The sequence below is a fragment of the Ananas comosus genome, linkage group 17 (assembly GCF_001540865.1).
Source record: "Ananas comosus cultivar F153 linkage group 17, ASM154086v1, whole genome shotgun sequence".
NCBI classification, from domain to species: domain Eukaryota; kingdom Viridiplantae; phylum Streptophyta; class Magnoliopsida; order Poales; family Bromeliaceae; genus Ananas; species Ananas comosus.
In genome coordinates this window covers 3957075-3974793 of record NC_033637.1, presented here as the reverse complement: position 1 = coordinate 3974793, position 17719 = coordinate 3957075, and the positions used below count along the sequence as shown (strand labels likewise).

At 33.7% G+C, this 17719-nt stretch overlaps 1 protein-coding gene across 2 annotated transcripts; it reads left to right on the top strand.

The window, feature by feature from the left end:
• LOC109723537 lies at positions 503-10347 on the top strand. Of its 2 annotated transcripts, none has more exons than XM_020251950.1 (9): positions 503-754; positions 1780-1873; positions 2506-2582; positions 3744-3856; positions 6069-6154; positions 6413-6463; positions 7438-7591; positions 9765-9778; positions 9931-10347. In XM_020251950.1, the coding sequence occupies exons 1-9, from the start codon at positions 643-645 to the stop codon at positions 10031-10033; spliced, it is 804 nt and encodes a 267-aa protein (XP_020107539.1). In that variant the 5' UTR covers positions 503-642; the 3' UTR covers positions 10034-10347. The 2 variants fall into 2 exon arrangements, with proteins under 2 accessions (XP_020107539.1, XP_020107538.1); XM_020251949.1 differs by having other exon boundaries at positions 504-754; positions 3741-3856.

Genomic DNA, 17719 nt, shown 5'->3' with positions numbered 1-17719 from the left:
TATACCTACCTAATCTTTTTCTTTTTTACACATAATTCGTAGTAAATATATATTTTTTTAGGAAACTAGGATACACCATCAACACTTTTACACTTAAATCCTTTTTTTTGTGCCCTTTACAGATAATTCTTAGTAAATATATATATTTTTGGAAATTAAGATACACTGTCAACACTTTTGTACTTAATCTTTTTAATTTTTTTACAAAACTTTTCTTATAAACAAATCATATAAAACCTTTTCTTTAATTATAATTTTATTACTTCTTGTCTAATAACTTATTTTTTTTTAATTTCTATATAGATATCATATTCAAATAGTAAGACTATAAAAAATCTTAGTGACTAGACAATTCTAAACTCAATTGAAACATGATCAAGCTGAGATTTTTTTTTTTAAAAAAAAAAAACTTAATGTCCAAAGACAAATAAGGAAAGATAATTTGGCAAGGAGTTTTGAACATTATCTTTAAAGTCAGGGGCCAAAATAGAAATTGTCCGAACTTTGTCCGGGTTGGGGGAGGGTCTTTTCCCTGAATTGCAGGAGAAACAGCAAAAACCCTTCTTTTCTCCGCCTCGTTCGATCGAGCACCCGCCGCTATATCCAATCAAATTCGACGAAAAAAAGGGGGGAAAAAGGAAAATGTCGGGGGTGGATATGGCGACGCTTCTGGAGAAATCCAAGGAGCTCGATCAGCTTAGGAAGGAGCAGGAGGAAGTCATCAGTGAGATCAACAAGCTCCACAGGAAAATGCGTGAGCTCCTCACAATCTAATTTGCTTTTGCCCTATCTTGATCTGGTTTTGTGGAATCAGTGATTTGAGATTAAGGTTTGGGTGTCTAGGGTTTTGGTGGATCGATGTTTGTGTTGGTTTCAAGTTGTCTCGGGGATTATGATGATTGGGGGGATTGGTAAATGCACACACTGCTAGGACCAATCTACACTGTAAAAAGAGTTGTTTTTTGTTTTTTATGGGGAGATTTTGTTTGTTGTTATGTGATTAATTACTGACAACTGTATCAATGATGAGGGAGTAATTGTTTGCTTTGAGTGATTTATTTGGAAGAGTACAATTTTGTGGATGATTTTTATGAAAAGATAGCCATTCCTAGCTTAGAATATAATCATAGATAAGGAGAAGAATGTCTCCTTCAGAAAGTTCCTTCTTAAGATATAACTACGAAAACCTGCCTCTAAAAGTTTGTTATGAGCTACGCTTACGGGTTTGTTTATTTCTTTTGTAGTGACTATCTTGCAATTTTCTTTGTATTTTAGTTTGATGAGTGTCAAGATGATATGAGTTCTAGACTCGAAACCGAACTATTTGCGGTAGAAAAGTAGACGGTAATGAGACCTAAGAAATGAGGACTTCAGTGTACGGACTTATGCAGTACAAAGAACTTTCCACTAAAATTTCAGACCTCAGTAACTTTTCTCATTCATTTTAGGTAAACACGAGTTTTAGTTGGTGTTGAACACTCCTATATAACAGCAGGTTGCAAAATTTCAGCATATAACTCACAGGACTTTCAAGCATGTGTAAGTTAATTTAGAGGAAAATTATGTTGGGAGTAACCAAAAGCACTAGTCGGAGCTACTTAATTGATTTTGTAGAAAAAGTAACAAGTAAATCAATATAAGTCCCCATTTTGGCATTTATTATTTGACATTGCACTATTCAGTATTCATTCATTTGCCAAAAGTGACTTTTTCTGTAAAGTTGACCTGTTATATTTTGATGTTCCTTTGGAACTAACTCCCTTCTGTTTGTGATTGTAGTTTCGGATTTTAGCGAGAAAGCACCAGATAATCATTTGGGTAAGCTCCGACAATTATATGCTACTGCCAAAGACCTTTCAGAAAATGAAGTGAGGTGTGTCAAGAATGATGAATCATGACTCAGTATTTCCTTATGGTGTAGTGATTTCTCTTTTTATTGAATTAAATGTTCAGTAGTTCCTTTTTTTCTTTTCTGATTCTGTTGTTGTTTGTTCCATGAAATAAACTTATTGATGTCCCAGTTATTTAGGCAAGATCACTCTCCGGCACATCATAAATATTAAAATTTGTAGTTCTTGACAAATCTACTGAGATTTTTTGTTGCAGATCGCCTTTTTGGGGGCTTGGGAACTGGTTGTTAAAAGACAAATTCAATAGCCATGGACTGGCAGGGTTACAACATATCTACATTTATGAAACATAAGATTCTGGTTTGGCTAATATCAGCATGTATACCAAATAAAAAGTTCCTCTGTGTTCCCCAAATAGTCTAGGGTGTGCATATTTTCTTTCATCAGTGCTGTGGATTAAACTTGATTATAGTCAATAACCTAATTGCTTCTTATGCTTTTTGTGTAACTTGTTTCTTATCTATTAAAATTGTTATCTGGGCCATGCTTCGTGTGCTTTTGGTGTAACATTTGCATATGCATGTTTCAAGTTTGTGGTTACGAATTTTTCCTACTTTCATTCCTTCTAATTGAGGTGATTTGCCTTTTTGCTTAGTGTTTCAAATGTATTGATGAGCCAGTTGGATGCTCTGCTGCAGTCTGGACTAACAGTTCCACAAAGAAAAAAGATTGGTGAGCATGAAAATTGGAAGAAGGATGTTATGTTTTTGAAGTTAAAATTATGCCATATGCTTTTGCTATGAACCTTGGTGTAAGCTATCATTTATTATCTATTGTAACTTCTATTCTCATGTTTAAAAGGATATTATGGTACCCTAGTTCAATTGCCATCTATTTTTGTTGTCTGTATTGTAGCATTCATATCCCACAGAATTTGTACTTTAAGATAGTAGTTTAAAATAACTAGTTCTTTAATTTGATGGACATGATTGACATATCTTAACTTTGGATGCAATCATTGACTATTTTTCCCTGCTATTTCATGCTATTCCTGAGTGTCCACCATATCAACTGGTCTGTTTGATGTCCTGGCATGTAGGAATTCGAATCAGGGAGAATTTGACAGTCAGGACTAGCTTTCAATCCTATATTCAAATCCTTTTTTTATTTTCTAAACTTGGAATGGCATCTTTTAATGCTTTGTGATGGACATTCCGTGTTGCTTTTAGGGTATTAGGAGTTGCGTGATCCTAGAAAAAAAAAATGTGGTTCATGGAACATAGTGCATAGATAACTTAATTCAGATGAATAAGTGATCATTGCTGTTATCTGCATGAAAATTAGGTAGGTATTTTACACGTGCTTGGCGCCTTTATATATAGACCCTAATGAAACAAAGACAGCGCACTATGGTTTATGTTATTTTAAACTTACAGATAAATCATTGTTTTTAGTACTCTCTCTGTATTGCTAAACTAGGTGGAGTACTTCCTTTTTTTCAGGCAGAGAGTTTAGGTGCTTATTATTAACTAACTTTCATTATTTTCCTTACAATGCACTATGCTGAATTCGAGTGCGATTTTGTTTTGTTTTGCAGTATATCTGTTTAATCTGAGCTTCCTTTGATTCCATAGGTAGAGTCATGAAAAATATGCTGTAACACTATTTCATTTTTTCAATGCTAGGCTTATTTATCAGGCTCTGGTAATTGTTGACTTCATGTATTCATTCCAATGAAATGTTTTAGTTTCTAAATGACTCAATTGTATGTTAAGATATTTTTTGAAATCTCAAATTTTACACTGTTTAGCAACAAGTCATAGTTGTAAAACCAGAGTTATTTGTTTTCTTCTCTATGCATCTTATCTTATAAACTGGTGGTTTATGCAGAAGGCAGTGAGCAGAAAAAGAAGCGGATGAAGATTGATGGAGATAATGCACGATTTCCACCAGCTGCATCAATGAGAAACCAACTCGACCATCCTGCAAATCTGAAAGGAGAGCAGGTATATATAAAGAAATCAAAAGCTAGCAGATGTTGAGAATTTCATTATGAGAATTCATTATATGAACTCGTCGCATTCAATTTTCACAGCAGAGATGAACATGTGAAGGCAGTTGTAACTGTCTAATTAGTTTGTTCAAGACTAGTGCTTACTATTGTTGAACATTTCCATTTCAACTCCGAAATTGTTTTGGTGCATTGGAGCATCTGGTCCATGTATCATCAAAATTTAACAAAATTATTCTTTTGCTTCTATCTATTTGTTGCTTCCATGAAGAAGTAATGTTGCAACTCAAGGATCCAGCTGGCATCATTACTTAAAACCCATAATGACAGCCATATGCATTACAAACTTATTTACGTTAGTATTGTTTGAGTAATTGATGCATCACTAACAATATTAAGATAAAAGAACCTTTTCATGCGAATATTCTTGTAAAGTGCATATTTACGTAAGTATTCATCATAAATGGTTGTTTCTTATATGCTCTTTTATATAGAAATACCACCTATTCATACAGTATTTATGCAAAATTTTGGAGTTTTCAAAAGGATTTTTATGCAAGCCTGTGACCTTTGGACAGGCATATTCACAAACAAAGAAACTTAAAATTCTCAGCGAAACTACTTTTTCCCAGACGTGAGAGGTGCATATTTAAAGAAAGCGTACCCTTTGAGATATATACAGTACTACCAATTGTTGAGTGTTGACTCACTACATAAGAAACGTCAGCTCCCAATTTCTTTAGAAAAGCCATTTTTTTGGTGATAAATCAGATTCTGATCTTCTATATAAGAAAGAAGCCTTTTCTGAATTTCGAAAGATTTAAAATCTGAAATGTAAGCCGTGAAATGAAAGCATTGGATTTCATCTTTTAAGGCAAATAAGTAAGAAGCGCTGATAGTTCAACAAGTCATTAGTCAAGCACCAAGTCACAGGATGTGGTAGCAACTTGTCACAGCCTCACAGGCTTATCATTATGGAGATCCTCAATTTGTCGCTAATGGACACTCAATATATAACAAACGTGCAATTGCCTTAATGCACTCAATATATAACAAACATTGCCTCTGAAATCAGTTTGATGGTTCTGGGTTTTGAACCACTTGAAGGCATTAGCACAAAATCTAGTTGTCTACACAGAAAAATTGAAGTACCTGAAAATCATGTTCACAATAAAAAATCTTCCGTCATTTTGTGCGTTTAGGGAAATAATTATGCCCACACGTCATGGAATAGTTTTTTTTAGTTAATTACAACTATGTGATGTACTATTTTTGCGTAAAAATATGGAAAGTGAAATTAGAACTTTGTGGAGCGTTGGCACGGTTTGAGAGCCATTATAAAGTGGAGGAAAAACTGATATTATAAGAAATCTGTTCCTTTCGCTTATGAAACACCGGAGTATTAATGTTAATGGAGTAGCCTAGCTGGTGTAATCGTCTGAAAGAGATAAAAAGGTGATGGCTTACCAAAGTCCTATGTTGGACTACCTTGGTTCTTAGGAGACTGCATGTTACAAAGCTGATGGGTGAAGTAGAAGTCTTCAGGGAGCTCTTTTTGCTTCTAAGCAGTGGCGCAAGGACTTGCAAGTGGTCATTGCAGGCTCTGGGCATAAAGATGTGCTAACACTCGATTGTTATTAAGTTTTGCCTTTGTTCATAACTGTGCTTAATAGTGCCAATACGATTTTTGCATGGTGATTCCATTAGTAAGCTAATCTGGAATGCATACTGTATTTGACAATGCATGCCTACATTAATCAACTTAGCTGTAACTCGTAAGGCAACTAATGGTTAGCGGAGGTGGCATCACACTGAAGCTTGGTTGCGCAACAGATTGTTGTAATGCGACACTGTCGCATCATTGTAGGTGCGTCAATCAAGCTTGGGTCAAAAGCCCCTAGGTAGTCCAATATAGAAAGAGTTAACTTCAATTCAATTCCTGAATACTTTAGATTGACATGTAATTACTTGACAAGTATGCAAAGCAAATGGAGTCGCTTATTATCTATTGGATAGCAAGGAAGAGAAACTATAAAAACTCCTTGATTTGTTGTTCTTTTATGTGTTGACTATATATTGCCCTATATCTGCTGATTGTTCTACTATTTGTTCTGGTTGATTGTATCTATTTGTAAAAATAATAATATAGTTGCACATGTGGCAAGTTTCCTTTTAATGTGTGTATTAGTAATATTAATTACTTTCAGGTGGCAGCTAGGGTCACACCTGATGAAGCTGAAAAAGACGAGTGGTTTGTTGTGAAAGTTATACATGTTGACAAGGATGCAAAAGAGTACGTTTATGTGATCATCTCTTCAGTATCATTTTCAGAGAAATTATTATTGAGATTCAATGCTGTGATAAGACAATTGTAGCATTTACCTGCTATAGTTATACTATATAATCTTCTTGGAGTGCTTCAATCATGATCTCTTTTCAAGAATAATATGCAAATGTAGAATAGGTTCTTCAAACATCACATGTTGGTACTTGATTAGACGTCATCGGTATATGTCATAATTGATTGTTATGGATCTTCCTGAACATGCAGATATGAAGTGCTTGATGAGGAGCCAGGTGATGATGAGGAAAGTATGCAGAGGTAGGTCTTGGGTGAAAAATCACTTCCTTATTCCGTCCCTTCTTTATATTGCTTGCCATTGCTTGCCACATTACTTTTTATGTTGATGGACAAATAGTGTATTTTTTTTTTATTTACATACTCAATTCATGCCGAACTCTCAATTAACGCTTATATATATATATATATATAGGAAGCAGTGTGTACCAAGGCATCTAATTTTCGCAACTTCTTCATCAAACTTATGGCCTTTTTGCTTTCTTGGTTGTGTTTTTGCCGTTAATATGACAATCACACTCTTAACCGCATCGATCAGGCCACCTTCGCCATGTACCCCTTTAGCATCTATAACTTTGTTTGGTCCCTAATACAACGTGCTATTCTACTATTCACTTTGATCGGGCTACCTGTTGTCTTCTATAAGTCTTTACCTGTTTATCATTTCTAACTAATATGATAATCAAGAATATTTATTTCTATACTCGTATAGAAAGTTCATGCATGTTTAATAAAAAGCTTGTTGTTATGCTTGTTGATATACTTATTTGAAAATACACAAAGGCCATTATCATGCGATATAAAAAATTATTGACAACTTCTATCCTTTTGGGCAAGTTCTTGGCAATGCCATGAAATGTTTTTATATCTGTGAGTCCTTCCATTTTCCACTTGCTTGATGCATAAAAGGGACCTTCAAAGCAAATAATTTCTTATTTAGATGCAATCGAATGTTTTATATTGAACTGAATGGTTACATTGTTAAATTTTTTATGGTTCCACTCGAGTTTCTCATAATTCTAGAGACTTTTGATCCCTTGCCAGGGAGTGTTGTGTAGTCCAACTCTTTCTATGTGCATATATACTGTGTATTTATCATTGTTGGACAAGTTGTAATAAATTATCATTTAATTGTTTTAAATGTAGTTTATATTGCTCATTTGATATTGCGAGAGAGATGGTAAGAATGTCTTGTTAATTAAATGTTGTTTTCGTAGAAAATACAAGCTGCCTATGCAGCGCATTATTCCTTTTCCGAAGAAGGGGGATCCTTCCAGTGCACCAGATTTTCCCCCGGGCAGACATGTCTTGGCAGTTTATCCTGGGACGACGGCATTGTATAAGGCAACGGTTGTCAATTCACACCGTAAGGTAATGCAACATTTACACACTATCTCATGCATGCAGTATCATGTTAGCATCAACGTATTTTGATGTTTATATGTCAGAGAAGCTAGCCTAGAGGTTGTGTTTATTAGGCAATAATTGCTTTCTTGCTCTTATTTAGAAATGTAGAGATCTTCTCTTTCTTTAATTACTGAGTAGTTTCTTCAATATTTTAATTCTACTTCTTTGTAGCTAACAACTGTCAATCTTTAATCCTTTAAATTTTTTGTTGATTTATAAGCAACTTGACAACATATATACATATACATACACATACATATATGCATGTGTAAATATATATATATATATATATATATATATATATATATATATATATATATATGTATGCCTCTTATTATGTATAAATGTATCTTATCTTATATACTGTATTCCTAAAATCTATTATAAAAATTCAAACTCGGTATTTCTTTTATACATAGACTATATATACCAGGCATTGCATATTTCAGGTTAACTTTGATTTCGCTATATTTATTATTAAAAAAATTGTTTGCTTCGTGTAATATACTAACAAATTTGGTGTAGGCAATAATTTTCATTTGTAAGAATGTGAGAGAGGGGAGGAAAATTGAGGTGAGATTGACACATGGCAATAAAGACTCTTTTCATATATGTATATAGATATAGATATATATAATCCCGCTGGAATACTATCGATAGCATCAAGGATTTGGTGCTATCGAGTTTTCCACCACTAGATTTAGGCTTCGTTTNATGATCGATAAGAGGCGTTTTCTCATTTAACGGCGTAAAGATATCCAAATCAATTGAATTTTTGTTAGAAAATTTTTTAAACTATTTAAAACAAGATCTATACTCTTGATCTTGATTACAAGACTCTTATCATCATTTTTTAAAGAGTATTCATTTTCAGCCATTCATTTTTCTGTTCACTTGATGGATAAAAGAACAATATCGAAAGTGCGTGAAATTTGATTTCTAGATAGTTTAAATGGTTTAGATCATATTTAACGGAGCCGATCGTCAATTTGGAAGCTCTATCATCGAAAACAAATCGGTAGTAAAACGGCTTGTTTACTACCGATAGTATTCTAGCTCAACTCTATATATATATAGAGAGAGAGTTGAGCTAGAATACTATTGATAGCAAACGGGCTCCGTTGCCACCCAATTGTTTTTGATGATAAAGCCTCCAAATCGACGATCGGCACCATTGAACATGATCTATACCACTTGAAGTGTTTAGAAATCAAATTTCAAATCTTTTTGATATTGTTCTCTTACCCATCGAGTGGACACAAAAATGAACGGCTGAAAATGTATATTCTTTAAAAAATGATGATAGAAGTCTTGTAATCAAGATCAAGAGTATAGATTTTGTTTTAAATAGTTTAAAGATTTATATATATATATATATATATATATAGAGAGAGAGAGAGAGAGAGAGAGAGAGAGAGAGAGAGAGAACTAGGTTGGAATACTATTTATAGCACCAATGACTTGGTACTATTAAGTTTTCCGCCCTTGGATTAAAAGATGTGCGGTTAGGATGATGTGGGCCCCCTAGGGTTGAGTGGGTAGTTGGTTGAATAGTATAATCTAACGGATAAAAATAATCAAAGGGGTTAATCTAACGGCAGAAAACTTGATAGCACCAAGTGCTTGGTACTATTGATAGCATAGCAGCCGGACTCTCTCTCTCTCTCTCTCTCTCTCTCTCTCTATATATATATATATATATACATGCTTATTCATACACATATATACTTGTGTGTGTGTAGAGAGAGAGAGAGAGAGAGAGAGAGAGAGAGAGACCCATGAGTAATCGACTCAACATTGGGTCCAAAATCAGGTCTGATTGATGTGTTGCAAGCATAAATGGAAAAGTGTGTCCCGAACTTGTGCTGTTACTTTGTGACTATATGAATCCTCCATATGACGTGCACAATTACTAGTTATTGCAATCGGAATTCTTGTATGCTGATGTCATCTAGTTAATCATCTAATAACAGTCCATGCTGCGTAATGAACCTCTAAAAAGAAGGGTTTTCTTAAATCTTTTACCTACTTTTCCTGCACCCTGATATGCTAACTTTCTGATTTTCTTTTTTATTTTTTTTTAATATTTTTCCTCTTTTCATGTGATGGGGTGGTCCAAACTTTCTGCAAACGTCAGAGGAAGTCTGATGAGTAAGTCTTTTACCTCGTATAATTCTCGGAGTTAAATTTATTTGCTTCAAAAGCACTAATTGGTGTCATGTTTCGCGCCTTCGAGCATTTATTTTTGTTGATTTATGAACATCGACTATCTAACATCTGAAAAACTCTTTGATTTTGATCAGCTATCTCCTTGAGTTTGACGATGACGAGGAAGATGGGTCGTTGCCGCAAAGGAGCGTGCCCTTCTACAGGGTTGTTCAACTTCCGGAAGGTCACCGCCAGTGAAAACGATCTGATTCGTCGTGTACACTAAGTTGTAGCTCGTTTTGATATAATGGGGACAATCAAATGCAGATTTTCACCTTCTTATAATACAACAGAAATAACTACGAAGCCGCGAAGAGCTACGAAGCCGCGAAGAGCTCTTCTACATGATTGTATTGTTGTTTAAAGGCTTCAGAAGAGATTCAATAATTGTTGTTGAATAATTTTGTGTCTTATGTGGGGGAAGCATTATGTTCGTAGGAAACTCGTTACTTTGAATTATTTGCTTAATAAGAGTAGAAAAAAAAAATCTCAAAATTCATGTGTTCAGGACACCAATGGAGCCAAAAAGAAAAAGTATCAACTCAATTACTGTATATTTAGTAACTACCAAGTATTAGCTTCGGATGATAATGTTCATGATGCTTCTAGGTAAATTCAGTGGGTAGTTTTATTGAAATAAAATTTTGGCTGATGGATGATATAAAGAAGGATAGAATCTCTCAATTCTTGTTCATAGAAGTAGATTTGAAATTATGTGTAAAAGTGATAAAAAAATGTATTAAAAGCAATGATAAACATATGTCCATTATTATGTTTTAAAATAGGGTAAACGTTAATTTGGTGGTTTAGTTCATATTTAGTTTGTTACTTTGTAGTTCGAAGAGTAGCATTTAGGCATCATTTGGTTTAGCTTATATTTATTTTATCATTTTGTGTTTTACAAAGTTATACTTAGCTATTATGTAATTATCAAAAAAAATTATTTTATTATCCTATTTAATAGTGAATTTTTTGAATAAAAATAAAATTACAGGATATTTAAGTGTAAATGTTTAAACCATATAATAGCAAAGTAAAAATGGTAAAGTTCATCATTTAAAATAAGCTACGATAAGTGATTAAAATAAAAAAGAAAAATGGGGGAATAGGCACACATTTTATTTTTTTCATTTTCTATTTTGGGTGAAAATGTATGAAGATCTCAACTAAAGGCAATTCTGAAATGGAACCCTCAATTTTACTCTTTTTAATTGCTTTTAACTTCTAATTTTCTTTTTATTTGAGGCTCTATATTTAGTCAACCAAATGAAAATTTTTGTTAAATTTTATTGCTTTATTAGCTATTAACAGTTGATTAGACTAATTTTATTCACATGAAGTTGCTTGAATCATTAGATTTGATATAATTATAAATCAATTTGGCTAAAATCACTCAATTTTTTTTAAAAAAACTAAAAGTCGTGGGCTCTCAATCAATGTAAAGGTTTAGGGTTGTTATTCCAGAATAGCTTATATTTTTTTGGAGAAACTTCAAATACCTCCCTGTGGTTTCGCACTTTCTCAGTTTACTACCATGTGATTTAAAGTGTATCTAAGTTAGTACCATGTGGTTTCACACTTTCTCACTTTAGTACCCTATGGTTTAAAGTGTATCAAGTTAGTACCATATGGTTTCACACTTTCTCACTTTAATACCCTATGGTTTAATATTTCGTTAAATTATATGCCCCGAAATGAATAATAAAAAGAAAAAATTGAAACCACAGGGTACTAACTTGATACAAATATGAAACCACAAGGTACCAACTTGATACACTTGAAACCACAGGGTACTGAAGTGAAAAAGTGCAAAACCACAGGATACTAACTTGATACACTTTAAACCACAGGATACTAAAGTGAGAAAGTGCGAAACCACAGGGGGTATTTGAAGTTTCCCCTTTTTTTTTTTAGCTTCAACCTTTTAATTTATGCTTAAATAAAATTTTATTTTTAATTCTCACTATAGAAAAAGTTTCAGACCTTTTTATTTAACCTAATATACATTTTCCAAAAACAGCAGCAACTAAAAGCAGAAGCAAAAAAACCCATTTATAGTACTAATTTTCCGTTTTCTACTGTAAAGAGCATTGTGAACTTTTACTGAGGAGAAAAACATGCTCTTCCTCAGTTCCTCACATTAATCCAACAAATCATTCAGATTTAGTATAGATGATAGTTCTCCAGCTAAGCTTCAGTTGGTTTCTCTTACTTCCACCTCTGTATAAATACCACCACCTTCTACGTACTCGATACATTCGTATGCAAATACATACAATCCATACTCGATCTTAGCCCGACGAACACGCACTACAATCAATCGGTATTGTAAATAACCTTCCTTTCGCGTTATAAAATAGGACATATTTCAATTAGCTTATCTGTAGTTCAGCTTATTTCTGCGTTTGTATGTTATACCACTATAAACCGTAATATTATATTTTGCACTTCATTATTATATAGTTCACAAATGTAATAGTTTGCCTTATATTGTATTTAAAATTAATTTGTGTTCTAAGAAAGAAAATCTCTTTATATATATATTTTTTGATTGAACAGATGACGTGCGTTACTCGAGCATGGATTTTACTCGCACTCTTGGCATGCGCGGTGATGGCGACCGGAACCAATGCCGTCCCTACTCTAAACTACCGTGTAATCGCCAGGGATCACCGTCGGTGCAGGCCGTGGCTCGAGAATTGCCGCCCGCAGCCCGTCGAGCCCCATAGCAGGGGCTGCGAGGTCGGGGCGCGGTGCCGTAACGACAATCCTGGAGAATCGGGCGCATGAGTTATGAATGCAGCAGATATATCTTGTAGTTCAACTTCGATCGGTGGATGCGCGCGCCGATTGATTGATATAAAATTATGGTTATGTCCTTAGAAAATTGTATACTGTTACATTTGTACTTTTGTATGTTCTTAAGCTCCGTTTGATTCCGAGACAACGAACATTGGCATAAATTTTTTTATCTCTTAATGAATGTACAAAATTTTCTTTGTTACTGTTTTCTTGTACATTTTGTACATAAATTTTTAAAAATTTATGATATATATATATATATATATATATATATATATATATATATATATATATATATATATATATATATATATATATAGAGTCCGGCTACTATATTTTTATGAGTATAGAGTCTATTGTACTTATGAGTTTTTTACCGTTAGATCTACCCTTTAATTATTTTCATATATTAGATTATACTATTCAACAAACCACCCACTCAACTCTAGGGGACCCACTATCTATCTAACCGTAACCACGTTCATTCTAACCGCATATTTTTTCATCCAAACGGTCGAAAATTTATGAGTATAAAGGGCTTTGCAATAAGCTCTCCAGAATATTATCTTTGTATATTATTAATTAATATGTTAATGCTCCTACTAAAAGAAAATTTACTTTTTTGTAAACATGTTTTGAAAATGTTGTATAGATTCTTTTTTTTTAGTGCAGTTCATGTTGTTAATTCAATTACTCAACTTTTAACTAAAAAACGACAACTTATCGGCTGTTAGAGATAGAAAAAGCAAATAAAACAAATAATCAATAAAAATGCAGCATAAGAATGTACTAGTACACCAAGTGTGTACAATAGTTTCTCATAATTACAAAACAACTAAAATCAAGTAAATGAAAATTTATGTAGTAATCAAAATCAGAAGTTTTTTTTTTGAGAATAGATAGCACGCTACCTGCTTCATTCATTGAATGGATGAATTTGACTACAGAGGTGAAGCAACAAAGGCCTCAAGAAAAACAACACAAAAAAAAAAAAAAAAAAAAAAAAATCATAGCAGATCTTTCCACGAAGTTAGGAGTGCCATGAGCCTTTGAACGGCTAAATCAGAGTCAAACTGTAGGTTACAAAAAATATGATTGTTCCGGGCCTTCCAAATCACCCACCAGCATGCGACCAATTCTGAAAGTCCATTCCTCCTAGCGCGCACCGCAGCTCCACCCATCCACTTATCCCAAACTACAAGCACGTCGTCACCCAGTTCCTCCGCCTGAAGGTCCTCGAGTCCCATCACTATGGTGTACTTGGTAAAAACGCATTGAGTGAATAGGTGGTCCACAGACTCATCGTGAGCCCTGCAGAGCACACAGACTGTGTCTCCGGTCCACCCTCGCTTAACGAGGTTATCAGTAGTAAGTGCAAGGTAAATAGTTATTTCTGCTTGATCTTTACAAACATTTTTACCGATCAATAATTAGTACAGATAATATCTTTGTACCAAAGCATTTTTCACCAGGCAAAACTTTCAATGTGAGACAAAAAATGAAGGAAATGCCAATGTCTGGGCAACAATCTTGCAGTGCCTGTCACTTTCATTAACGCTTTGAGGAATCAACCAAAATTTCTGCTATTCTAGTGCTAACTCAGTGCAGCACAACTTCTTGTTATTAATTATCCATTTTGGGCCATCCTCAATAATAGAATCTTAAAAAAGTTCGTAAATACTCATAATTAGAACTAGGCTAAAATACTATCAATAGCATCAAGCTATTGGTGCTATTAATTTTTTATCCTTTGGATTGAAAAATGCATGGTTAGAATAATGTGGACACTCTAGGGTTGAGTGAGTGGTTGATTGAATAGTATAATCTAACAGATAAAAATAATCAAATGGTTAAATTTAACGGTGAAAAATTCGATAGCACCAAATTCTTGATACTATCAATAGTATCCCAGCCGGACTCCTCATAATTATTCTAATCACGAAAAGAAGCTTCCTTTTCGCGAAGGGAGAAGAAGTCGGAGAGCTCATTCGGCTCTTTGGCTAGCTTCGGAGTGAACAGTATGGTTCTTGTCTCTCGATGATAGAATCGCAAAAAAGTTGGCAAAATCAAACGCTCGCGACAATCTTACTAGTTCGGATCTACTGTATACTTACAGAAATGAAAATTTTTGTTAAATTTTATTGCTTTATTAGCTATTAACAGTTGATTAGTCTAATTTTATTCACGTGAAGTTGCTTAAATCATTAGATTTGATATAATTATAAATCAATTTGGCTAAAATCACTCAATTTTTTTTAAAAAAACTAAAAGTCGTGGGCTCTCAATCAATGTAAAGGTTTAGGGTTGTTATTCCAGAATAGCTTATATTTTTTTGGAGAAATTTCAAATACCCCCCTGTGGTTTCGCACTTTCTCAATTTACTACCCTGTGGTTTAAAGTGTATCAAGTTAGTACCCTGTGATTTCAAACTTTTTCACTTTAGTACCTATGGTTTAAACTGTATCAAGTTAGTAACCTGTGGTTTTACACTTTCTCACTTTAGTACCATGTGGTTTAATATTTCATTAAATTATATACCCCGAAATGAATAATAAAAAGAGAAAATTGAAACCACATGGTACTAACTTGATACAAAAATGAAACTATAAGGTACTAACTTGATACACTTGAAACCATAAGATACTGAAGTGAAAAAGTGCGAAACCATAGGATACTAATTTGATACACTTTAAACCACAGGATACTAAAGTGAGAAAGTGCGAAACCACATAGGGGTATTTGAAGTTTCCCCTATTTTTTTTTAGCTTCAACCTTTTAATTTATGCTTAAATAAAATTTTATTTTTAATTCTCACTATAGAAAAAGTTTCAGACCTTTTTATTTAACCTAATATACATTTTCCAAAAACAGCAGCAACTAAAAGCAGAAGCAAAAAAACCCATTTATAGTACTAATTTTCCGTTGTCTACTGTAAAGAGCATTGTGAACTTTTACTGAAGAGAAAAAAATGCTCCTCCTCAGTTCCTCACATTAATCCAACAAATCATTCAGATTTAGTATAGATGATAGTTCTCCAGCTAAGCTTCAGTTGGTTTCTCTTACTTCCACCTCTGTATAAATACCACCACCTTCTACGTACTCGATACATTCGTACGCAAATACATACAATCCATACTCGATCTTAGCCCGACGAACACGCACTACAATCAATCGGTATTGTAAATAACCTTCCTTTCGCGTTATAAAATAGGACATATTTCAATTAGCTTATCTGTAGTTCAGCTTATTTCTGCGTTTGTATGTTATACCACTATAAACCGTAATATTATGTTTTGCACTTCATTGTTATATAGTTCACAAATGTAATAGTTTGCCTTATATTGTATTTGTGTTCTAAGAAAGAAAGTCTCTTTATATATATATTTTTTGATTGAACAGATGGCGTGCGTTACTCGAGCATGGATTTTACTCGCGCTCTTGGCATGCGCTGTGATGGCGACCGGAACCAATGCCGTCCCTACTCTAAACTACCGTGTAATCGCCAGGGATCACCCTGGGTGTAGGCCGTGGCTCGAGAATTGCCGCCCGCAGCCCGTCGAGCCCCATAGCAGGGGCTGCGAGGTCGGGGCGCGGTGCCGTAACGACAATCCTGGAGAATCGGGCGCATGAGTTATGAATGCAGCAGATATATCCTGCAGTTCAATTTCGATCGGTGGATGCGCGCCGATTGATTGATATAAAATTATGATTATGTCCTTAGAAAATTGTATACTGTTACATTTGTACTTTTGTACGTACTTAAGCTCCTTTTGATTCCGAGACAACGAACATTGGCATAAATTTTTTTTTATCTCTTAATGAATGTACAAAATTTTCTTTGTTACTGTTTTCTTGTACATTTTGTACATAAATTTTTAAAAATTTATGATATATATATATATATATATATATATATATATAGAGTCCAGCTACTATATTTTTATGAGTATAGAGTCTATTGTACTTATGAGTTTTTTACCGTTAGATCTACCCTTTAATTATTTTCATATATTAGATTATACTATTCAACAAACCACCCACTCAACTCTTGGGGACCCACTATTTATCTAACTGTAACCACTTTCATTCTAACCGCATATTTTTTCATCCAAACGGTCGAAAACTTATGAGTACAAAAGGCTTTATACTCATATGAGTATAATAGCCCCAGCCTATATATTATATATATATAGAGAGAGAGAGAGAGAGAGTAGGGCTACTATCCTCTTATGAGTATATTGGACCCTTCGTACTCATAAGTTGTTTTCGATGATGGAGCTTCCGAATCGACGATCCATTCCGTTAAAAATGATCTAGAGTATTTGAAACTTCTAGAATATAAATTTCGTAATTTTTTGAAATCATAATAAAGTCCATCAAGCGGGCATAAAATGAACGGTCGAAATCGAACGACGTCTTAAAAATGGATGATCAGATCCTTCAATTTAAGATCGGAGTTATTGATCTTTATCTACGTAGTAATTAAAATTTTCTATCAAAAATTCAACCGATTCCGATTCTTTTACACCGTTAAACTACCAAGTATCCCACACCGGCCGTTAAAAATTGTCAATTTTGTGACCTTTTAATCGTAAGGTAAATGATGTCAAAAAATTATAAAATTTGATTTCTAGAAGTTTTAAATGCTCTAAATAACGTTTAACGGTATAGATCGTCGATTCGGAAGCTCTATATATCATCGAAAACAACTTATGAGTACGAGGGTGATCGTACTCATAAGAGTATAGTAGCCGGACTATATATATATATATATATATATATATATATATATACTAGTTGAATGTACGTGCAAATGCACGTAACAATTATTATAATTTATTTCAATTCAATATAAATTTGTACATTATATATATCCAAAATTTTACAATAAAAATTATATTTATAAATTAATGTGTTATATTTTATTAGAAAATATTGACCCCGATGATATGAGTATACTCATATCTCGGAAAACATGAGTATTGAAAAACCGGCAAGCCTACTTTTTTACACGCCAATCCTACTCTCACCAATGCTAATCCAACTATCACCCGAGGAATCTTAACTCACCCACCAACCAAC

Bases quoted from the DNA above. Each gene is read 5' to 3' on its own strand.
- LOC109723537 (XM_020251949.1), top strand. From the start codon at position 643: ATGTCGGGGGTGGATATGGCGACGCTTCTGGAGAAATCCAAGGAGCTC. The intron at 1,874-2,505 runs GTGTGTCAAGAA...CTTTTTGCTTAG, and splicing joins CTTTCAGAAAATGAAGTGAG to TGTTTCAAATGTATTGATGA. The intron at 3,857-6,068 runs GTATATATAAAG...AATTACTTTCAG, and splicing joins CAAATCTGAAAGGAGAGCAG to GTGGCAGCTAGGGTCACACC.